We start from the raw sequence: 11125 nt of genomic DNA, 5'->3' as shown, positions 1-11125 counted from the left end.
GTTAAGAATCTTAATTGATTTTAGTAATCAAAATTTACCGGATTAAAAATAATTATGATACTACTAGAGTCAATTCAAAAACTTACATCTAAAAAAATTTAGACCTTTAATTCGAAGAAATCAAAGACAATAATTAGTATCTGACTTATTATCTTCTTTAATTTACTTTACTTATCAAGTTAAGAATTAACGTCCTAAAGAATGTAAAGAAGAGAAATTTCTCTAATGATAACCGGGGAAATTCAAATCCTATTTTTTACGGAAATAATAAATAGCAAAAATCTAACTAGGAATTTTTTTAAAACAATAATACATACATGTTGAACCTGTACTTTCTAAAATATAATGAGTCAAGTGGTAAAAAGTTAATAGCTGAACCCGTTAAATTAAAATGTGGAACCAGCTTACACAGTTGCTGGAAAGAGTGTTACAAGTCAACAAAAGTTTGCTTGCTTTACTTATACATAATACCAGCGAACCGATACAAATAATTTTTCTGTTAGCTTTTGGCTTTGTTCAGAAAACAATGATTCCTGGACAGAGAGAATATTTTCTTATCTTTTTCTTCATTTATCTCCTCTTCACTTCTCAGTTCGCTATATCCCAACCTTCAGGGAATAGAGATGTCATTGCCGGCGTTTCCACTTTGTGGATCAACAGGCCATCCATTGGGAGTAGATTAAATAGAGGCATCCTTAATTATACACCCATCCTTCTGGAAGGAAATGCCAGCCTACAATTCCTCTATGGCTTCTCTTGCAATTTCGATCACGCAAAATGCTTTCTTGGTATCTCCTTAGTATTCTACAACACCACCGGTGAGACCATTTATATAGAGGGTGGAGAGTTAGTTTGGTCTGCTAATCGAGACCGTCCAGTGCAAGTCAATGCAACCTTGGAACTAGGCCGAGATGGCAACTTGGTCTTGGCAGATTTTGATGGCACTCCTGTTTGGTCCACTAATACTACTGGCAAATATGTTTCAGCCTTAAAGTTGACGGATATGGGGAATCTGGTGCTCTTTGATACAACCAATCGCACAATTTGGCAGTCTTTTGATCATCCTACAAATTGTTTGCTCCCGGGACAGAATTTGGTTTCCGGAGAGAAGCTAACAGCAAGCGTTTCTGCAGACAATTCGAGTCAAGGTTTATTATCTCTTACTATTCTCAATGGACACCTCGCCACTTACATAAATTCTGATCCACCTCAGTATTACTATGCTTCAGATAATCCCGATAGTCGTTATTACAGTTTTGATGGTCAAACCCTTACTGCTTTACAATACCCTCCTACATCGATAGCTCAATACATAAAGCTTGGGCACGATGGACATTTACGCGTATACCAATTGGGCGACCTTGAAACCAATATGTTGGGCCGCCTTAATTGGAAAGAGGTAGATGACATTTTGACAACCTCTGACTGTGGGTACCCAATGGTGTGTGGAAGATACAGCATTTGTACAAATGGAGTACAATGTAGCTGTCCAGTTGAAGGTAACTTCTTCAGGCCATTTTCTGAGAGGAATCCAGATCTCGGATGCACAGAGATGACGCCCATTTCTTGTGACTCTTCGCAGTATCATAGTCTTGTAGAGCTAAAAAATACCAAATATTTTGCATTTCTGTTCAATCACAAACTAACCTCTGGCGTATTTTGGCTTGAGGGGAAAAAGATTGAAGATTGCAAAAGGGCATGTCTGAGTAACTGTTCTTGCAAAGCTGCTGTTTTTGAACAGGATTACAATGTGAATCAAAGAGGGAACTGTCTGTTACTGAATGAAGTTTTCTCCCTCATGGACAGTGGAGTAGGAAGCGACAAGACAATATTTCTTAAGGTGCAGAATTCCTCAAATGCACCGGTCATTTCCCCTAGACAGAAAACAAAGCCTTTCAGAGTTATAATAGGATGTACTTTGATTGGGATAATTTTGATTCTTTCAGTTTGCTCTGCTCTTTCCAAAAAGAGGTCGCAGAAAAGCAAGACTGGTGATTTTCTGGATCTAGAACCAATCTTACCAGGAATCCTAACTCGATTCTCTTACAATGAGCTGAAAATAATTACAGAAGATTTCAGTAGAAAGCTCGGGGAAGGAGGATTTGGCTCTGTTTATGAAGGAACACTGAGAAATGGCACCAAAATAGCTGTGAAGCATCTGGATGGTGTAGGTCAAGTAAAGGAATCATTCTTAACAGAAGTAAAGACAGTTGGTGGCATTCACCATATCAATCTGGTAAAACTCATTGGATTTTGTGCCGAAAAAAACCACAGGCTTCTAATCTATGAGTACATGGTAAATGGATCACTGGATAGGTGGATTACGCATGAAAATCAAGAGAATGGGCTTACATGGAACACAAGGCAGAGGATAATATCAGATATTGCAAAAGGATTAGCTTATCTACATGAGGATTGCAGCCATAAGATAATTCATTTGGACATCAAACCCCAAAACATCCTTTTGGATCAATATTTCAATGCTAAGATATCTGATTTTGGGTTGTCGAAACTAATTGAGAAAGACATAAGCAAAGTTGTGACTCGAATGAGAGGAACACCTGGGTATTTAGCCCCTGAATGGTTGAGCTCGGTAATCACTGAGAAAGTTGATGTGTATGCATTTGGAATTGTACTCTTGGAAATTCTTTGTGGGCGAAAGAATTTGGATTGGTCCCAAGCTGATGAAGAAGATGCCCATTTGTTGAGTGTCTTTACGAGAAAAGCGGAACAAGAGGAGCTCATGGATATTGTTGACAAAAACAACAAGGATATGCAGCTCCACAGAGAAGCAGTGGTAGAAATGATGAGCCTTGCTGCATGGTGTTTACAGGGAGATTTCTCCAAGAGACCTTCCATGTCATTGGTGGTTAAGGTACTAGAAGGTTTGGTGACTGCTGAAACCAACTTAGATTATAATTTCAGAAATGTACCTAAGGTTGGGGCAGGTAACCAACAGAGGGACGCCACTATCAGCTCAAAATTGCCATCAGTTTTATCGGGACCGAGGTAAACAATATTTCTAATTCTAGCATAACTTATGGTGTATGAGATTACAATTCATGAATGTAATATTCAGTCCTTTGCATTAGATTTTTTGAGCTTCATGTACTATCATGTAGAAGCTCCTCAATTCATATGCGACAGCAGATATAATATTGTGTAATTTAAGTGCTGATACTTTCATTAGTAACTTCAGCTGGTTGTGTCCACTAAGCTTTACTGTGATATGCTATCGGAAAAGATCCACAACGCAAGTTTAGTAGTATAGAATGACTGTTTGAAAAGTTCCGCTCATTTTTTGTGAGGGAAGTATCAAGACTCACAAGAACATCATGAATAGGATCACATCGAGGGTCAGATGCTCTGCCAAGTACAGAAACAAACATTTATCTTAATCAGGATAAAGTGCAACACCATTTAGTTCACCTACAACACCATGATCAAGGTATCTTCTGTGACAGTATGCTCTCTGTTATGGCCCTTCCCTACACTAAATCAGAGGAATAATTATGTTGTATTCGCACTGTTAAAATCAATGCAATTTAGATTGGGAGAAGGCTCAATTATGTCATTGAACTATTAGAAATGACTCATCTATGTATCTTTTAAAAGTTGGGTTCATCTATGCAAAACTATATCCAACAACAACCGACCCAGTGAAATCTAGGGTGGTGCAAAAACCAAACCGACTAATTAATCGAACAGAAAAAAATGCTATTGGGTTATTGAGTTAATGAATTCTTAATGGTTTTATAAAAAAAAATTATCCGGTTATTGGTTCGCTATTGGTTTTTAATGTTGGATTATTGGGTAAACCGATAGCCCATTAAGACAATAGTAATTTACTATTTTACCCCTAAATAAATATTAAATATTGATATCAGTACCTTATTGATTACTACCTTTGCCCTTTAGTCTTCAATTCACATTATTGTCCTAGTTCTTTTATTTGTGTTGCACTTGTAAAGTTCTTTTCATGTTAGTCACTATTATTTCTATTTTATAAGCATTCCATAAAGTTATATTATTGTCTTGTCGCACCAAATTGTTAGAGAAGTCGTATAATTATTTTATGAGCATTTTTTACTGGCTAAACCGAAAACTGAACAGTGAAGGACCAAAATCAATAAACCAAAAATCAATAAAAAAATATCTTATTGATTTGTTATTGGTTTAGCATATTTCAAAATAGAAAACCGATAAATCGAACCATAATACATAAAATCGAACCGAATCGACCGATGTACACCCCTAGTGAAAACCCACTAAAAGTGAGGTCTGGGAGGGTAGAGTGTACCAAAACCTTATCACTACTTTGAGGAGATAGAGAGACTGTTTCCGAAAGACTCTCGGCTCAAGTGTATCAAACTCAAGTAGAGGAAGAAGAGAACAATGAAGAAAGCATATAGTCATTAATAAGAAAAACACTGCAAAGTTTACAAAAAAGGAATACTAACAATCATCACAATAGTGTGATAATCGAAAACACAATAAATGGCAATAACTACAAGTGTATAGTTAGTACTACGACTACTATCCCTGTACCCTGATACATGACCTCCACTCCTTTCAATCAAGAGTCAGATTCTCGATAATATTAAGTTTTGTCATGTCCTCTCTAATCACTCTTTCCAGTACTTCTTTGGCCTACCTTTACCTTTCTATGTGTCCTCTACAACCAACCTCTTATTAGAGGTACCCGTCACCTAATTAAAAAGACTCAATATTTAATTAAAATCTAAATTAAAATCGGATCCATTTAAATAAAATCCGACCCATTCCTTTTACTCAACCCACAACCTAAATAAAACACTCTAGTTCTGCTGTGTGCCATTGGTATCGTACATAATTACAAGGGGTTTATATAGGTATTGAAGAATAATTCTAAACATGTTATAAATTAACTAACTTGACAATTTTATAAAGGAAGAAGAACAATAGAATATGTATATAGAAAGTATTAATAGAGAGAGTAGTAATATAGAGAGAGTAATAGTAATTCTCTTCTTTTATGTGTTTTGTGTGTTTTTACATTGAAGTTTAAGGCTATATTTATAGCCATATTTACAAGTGGAGGAAAATATTAGTGGGCAATTTACCCACTTAAAAAGTAAATGGACTATCCACCATTTTAAGTGGACAACCATTTTACTTGGTTGATAATACTCCCCCTTGGATGTCCACGAGAAATGTGCCTCGTTAAAACTTTACAAAAAATAAAATAATATACATTGTTATTTTGAACATCCATAGATGTTATGTCTCATTAAAACCTTATTAGGAAAAATCCAGTGGGAAAAAGCCTAATGAAGGAAAAAGAATACACACATCTGATAATACGCCTTGAGTGCTGCCTCATTAAAAACCTTATCAGGAAAACCCAGTGGGACAAAACCTTGACTAAGGGAAAAAGAGTGCAGTGCGTATTTTGCTCCCCCTGATGAAAATATCACTTAATATCTCAAAGACGACGCATTCCAATTTTGTATCTCATTTTCTCAAAGGTTGAAGTTGGCAATGCTTTGGTGAACATATCCGCCAAATTGTCACTTGAACGAATTTGTTGGACATCTATTTCACTCTTCTTTTGAAGATCATGAGTGAAAAAGAATTTTGGTGAAATATGTTTTGTTCTGTCTCCTTTGATGTATCCTCCCTTCAGTTGAGCTATACATGCAGCATTGTCTTCATACAATATTGTTGGAGCGTCTTTTGTCAAAGAAAGACCACATGTTTCTTGAATGTGTTGAGTTATTGATCTTAACCAAACACATTCTCGACTTGCTTCATGAATGGCTATTATCTCTGCATGATTTGAGGAAGTGGCAACCATAGTTTGCTTTGTTGAATGCCATGATATAGCTGTACCACCATATGTAAATAAATAGCCTGTTTGCGACCGACCTTTATGGGGATCAAATAAATATCCCGCATCTGCATAACCGATCAATTGTGATGTGGAGCCGGCCTCCCCGCCGTCCCCCCTGCCCGCATTAGAAGTATATTGATTTTTCCCCAATAACCGAATACTTTTGTCTGTAAAGAATCATTTGAGTAAAACAATCCCATATCAATGGTACCTCGAATGTATCTGAATATATGTTTAATTCCATTCCAGTGTCTGCGTGTTGGTGAAGAACTAAATCTTGCTAACAAGTTTACTGAGAAAGCTATATCTGGTCTAGAATTGTTGGCAAGATACATTATTGCACCAATTGCACTAAGGTATGGTATTTCAGCACCAATAAGTTCTTCATCATTTTCATAAGGCTGAAACGGATCTGTATTAATATCAAGAGATCTCACAATCATTGGAGTACTCAATGGGTGTGCTTTATCCATATAAAATCTCTTTAAAATATTTTCAGTATATGTTGGCTGATGGACAAATATCCCATTTATAAAATGTTCAGTTTGTAGACCAAGACAAAATTTTATCTTTCCAAGGTCTTTCATTTCAAACTCCTTTTTCAGATATTTTACTGCCTTTGAATGTTCTTCTGGAGTTTCAATAATATTCAAATCATCAACATATACTGCTATTATGACAAATTCAGATCCAGACCTTCTCATAAAGACAAAAGGACAAATTAGATCATTTTTATATCCTTCTTTTAGCAAATATTCGCTAAGACGATTGTACCACATTCGCCCTGATTGTTTCAACCCGTACAAGGATTTCTGAAGTTTTATTGAGCAATTTTCTCGAGAATCCTTATACGCTTCAGGCACTTTGAACCCTTCGGGAATTTTCATAAAAATATCGTGGTCCAATGAGCCATATAAATAGGCAGTGACCACGTCCATTAAGTGTATTTCAAGCTTTTCATGAACTGCCAAATTCATTAGATACCTGAAAGTAATTGCATCCACCATAGGGGAAAATGTTTCCATATAGTCAATGTCAGGTCTTTGCGAAAAATCTTGGGCTACAAGTCGTGCTTTATATCTTACGACTTCACCCTTTTCATTTCGTTTACACACAAAAACCCATTTGTGCCCTACTGGCTTGACACCTTCAGGTATTCGAACTATTGATCCGAAAACTTTACGTTTTTCAAGTGAAGTTAACTCTGCTTGAATTGCATCCTTCCATCTTGGCCAATCATTTCTCTATCTGCATTCATCGACAGATTTTGGTTCAAGATCCTTATCTTGTTGCATTATTTCAATGGCAACATTATAAGCAAAAATATTATCGACCACAATATCATTTCGGTTTCACCGTTTTCTTGTCGAGACATAACTTATTGAGATTTTTTCATTCTCATTATTTTCAGGTACTTGGACCTTCTTGGTGGTATTTTCAGATGATTTATCTTTGGAACCAAATGGTCTTCCACGTTTTAAGCGTGGTCTAGACTCATTTGCCTGAACAAGTTGTCCTACCGGAACATCAACTCAAACTTGAGCATTAGCGGCTGGGATATGCGATTTAGTAACCCGTGGAAGGTTAGTAAATGCATCCGGCAGTTGATTTGCAATATTCTGCAAATAAATCATCTTTTGAACTTCTTGCTCACATTGATTTGTTCGAGGATCTAAATGAGATAGTGACAATGAATTCCAATCTATCTCATTTTTCAACTGCTTATGTTCTCCCCCTAATGTTGGGTATACTGATTCATCAAAATGACAATCAGAGAATCTTGCCGTAAATAAATCTCCAGTCATAGGTTTCAGATATTTTATAATAGAAGGAGATTCATACCCAACATATATTCCCAACCTTCTTTAGGGACCCATCTTTGTGCGGTGTGGTGGAGCAATTGGGACATATACCGCACACCCAAATATTCTAAGATGGGATATATTTGGCTCCCTTCCAAACGCCAACTGTAATGGGGAAAATTCATGATAATTCGTTGGCCTTATGCGCACAAGTGCTGCTGCATGCAAAATAGCATGCCCCCATACTGAAATAGGAAGTTTTGTCCTCATTAGCAATGGTCTAACTATCAATTGAAGGTGTTTAATCAATGATTCTGCTAGACCATTTTGAGTATGTACATGAGCGACCGGATGCTCAACTTTTATTCCAACCAACATACAATAATCATTAAATGATTGAGATGTGAATTCACCAGCATTATCAAGACAAATTGTCTTTATTGCATAATCTGGAAATTGTGCTCTTAACCTTATAATTTGAGCTAATAATCTCGCAAAAGCCATGTTGAGAGTTGATAATAAGCACACATGTGACCATCTTGTAGATGCATCTATCAAGACCATATAATATTTAAATGGTCCACATGAAGGGTGAATTGACCCACATATATCACCATGTATACGTTCCAGAAACGCAGGGGATTCAATCCCAACCTTAGTTGCTGATGGTTTGATAATCAATTTTCCTTGGGAACAAGCAACACAAGAGAATTCCTTAGATTGAAGAATTTTCTGATTCTTCAAAGTGTGTCCATGTGAATTCTCAATAATTCTGCGCATCATATTATAATCGGGATGGCCCAACCGGTCATGCCAAATGATAAAATTATTAGAATCAGTAAACCTTTTGTTTACAATGGCATGTGATTTAACAGTACCAATATTTGTATGGTACAACCCAGAAGAAAGTGCAGGTAATTTTTCGTGCACAATTTTCTTCTCCATATTTATTGTAGTAATATAAAGGTATTCAACCTTTCCTTCATTTGCAGTTTCAATATGATAGCCATTTTGGCGAATAACCTTGAAACTTAATAAGTTTCTTTGAGACTTACTACAATATAATGCATTATCAATTACCAATATCGTTCCTCTAGGTTGTAATAAGGCTGCTTTTCCAGAGCCTTCAATTAATTTTGTACTACCAGATATTGTATTGACATATGCTTTTTTCATAATCAAATGACAGAAATATTTCTTTTCTTTTAATATCGTATGAGTTGTGGCACTATCCAAAATGCACATATCTTCATTATTCATCTTGAATCCAATTGAAGACTGATAAATTTATTTATCTTCATAAAATAAAAATGCATTGTAAGAAATAAAATAAGTAATAATTTTGCTAGAAAAATATAAGTCCCCCTTTTTAAAAAAAAATTAAATTATGGTTATTTAGAATTTAAAAAATTATATGATTCAATTATGATGAATGTTACAATAATTTAGTTTATCGAATTATATACTTATTAACCTTAAATAAATATTATACGTAAGTATTAAAAATAAATATAAAATATTATAAAACATTAATATAATATTATTCATCTCATAAAGCTTTTAATTTCCTATTCTAATGCATTTATGCATTTATGCTTTTACTGAGCCGAGGGTCTCTAGAAAACAGTCGTCCTACCTTGGTAGGAGTAAGGTCTGCGTACATTCTACCCTCCCCAGACCCCATGTTGTGGGATTTCACTGGGTTGTTGTTGTTGTTGTATTAATATAATATTATTCATCATGTATAGATAATTTGTTTATTGACAAAAATAATACAATCATTATAAATTATTAATGTCTAAAACATCAACAAGAATAAACAATTAGTATAATGACATTAAATAAGGTGAATATTATTTTTAGTAACAATATGATATTAAGATTAAATAATAGCACACTAATAGTAATTAATTACAACTTTGTAAAATAGCATAATGTAATAAACAATATACAATTATCATAAAAATGTGGCCTTGATTTTTTTCCCTTCAAATACATAAACGTAAAAACACAATAATTCGAAGTACATGACAACATATTGAAAAACATGAAATTAAACATCAATTAAGATCCTTAAAAAAATCTTCAACCTCCAAATGAGTAATATCATTGAGGTCATTAAAATCATCATCCCTTAAAGCCAGATTTGCTTCAATATTATCATTATTCAAAGGCCTTGCCTCAATATTATTTTCGAACGCCAAGTATGACTCTATCCGAGCATTAGAAGAAGAGGCACCACTTCTATTTGCCTTTCTTTTGAAAGAATTTTGATAAAGTCTTATAAAATGCTCAGGCGTCCGACATTTATTTTTCCAGTGGCCTTTCATACCACAACGATGACAGTTACTTCTTGAAGGGCCATTTTGAGAACTGATATTGTTCTCCCTTTTATGTTGACCACCACCTCGACGATTATTAAATCATCTTCTGTCATTGCCACGTCCACACACATTATTGTGGCCATAATTTTTATTTTGTCTTCTTTCAAATTGGTCATGTGCCTTTACCATATTTACCTCCGGTAACGGAGCAGTTCCAGTGGGACGGGCTTCATGATTTTTCATTAAAAGGACATTATGTTGTTCAGCCACCAGAAGGCATGATATCAATTCAGAGTATTTTTTAAAACCCTTTTCACGGTATTACTGCTGTAATATTACATTAGAGGCGTGAAAAGTAGTTAGTGTCTTTTCTAACATATCCTCATCATTTATAGTTTCCCCACATAATTTTAATTGGGAAGTTATTCTAAATACAACAGAATTATACTCAATTACGGTTTTAAAATCTTGAAACCGTAAGTGCATCCACTCATAACGAGCCCTTGGCAATACCGTTGCCCTGAGGTGGTCATACCTCTCTTTTAAGTCTTTCCACAATTCAAGTGGATCTTTCACTGTCAAGTATTCCATTTTTAGGCTTTCATCTAGATGATGACGAAGGAAAATCATAGCCTTTGCTTTATCCTGACTTGATGCTGTATTTCCTTCGATTATAGCATCACCAAGACCCTTAGCGGTAAGGTGAATTTCAGCATCAAGTACCCATGACAAATAATTTTTACCAGAAATATCAAGTGTCACAAATTCCAATTTTGACAAGTTTGACATGATGAAAATTAATTTGAAAGTAACAAAGATAACTTAAAAATTAAATTTCTTTAGTAGATATACCTGATATAGAAGTTAATTTTCTGAAAAATTAGAGCTTCGTGCTGATAACGTGTTATAAATTAACTAACTTGACAATTTTATAAAGGAAGAAGAACAAGAGAATATGTATATAGAAAGTATTAATAGAGAGAGTACTAATATAGAGAGAGTAATAATAATTCTCTTCTTTTATGTGTTTTGTGTGTTTTTACATTGAAGTTTAAGGCTATATTTATAGCCATATTTACAAGTGGAGGAAAATATTAGTGGGCAATTTTCCCACTTAAAAATTAAAT

At 34.9% G+C, this 11125-nt stretch overlaps 1 protein-coding gene across 1 annotated transcript; it reads left to right on the top strand.

The window, feature by feature from the left end:
* The first annotated feature begins 477 nt into the window (after window positions 1-477).
* LOC129893216 (G-type lectin S-receptor-like serine/threonine-protein kinase SD2-5) lies at window positions 478-3212 on the top strand. The gene has a single exon (XM_055968713.1). The coding sequence runs from the start codon at window positions 527-529 to the stop codon at window positions 3011-3013; it is 2487 nt and encodes an 828-aa protein (XP_055824688.1). The 5' UTR covers window positions 478-526; the 3' UTR covers window positions 3014-3212.
* Window positions 3213-11125: the final 7913 nt, after the last annotated feature.

Source organism: Solanum dulcamara, chromosome 6 (genome assembly GCF_947179165.1).
Source record: "Solanum dulcamara chromosome 6, daSolDulc1.2, whole genome shotgun sequence".
In the NCBI taxonomy this organism is placed as follows: domain Eukaryota; kingdom Viridiplantae; phylum Streptophyta; class Magnoliopsida; order Solanales; family Solanaceae; genus Solanum; species Solanum dulcamara.
This window is presented reverse-complemented; position numbering and strand designations above follow the sequence as displayed.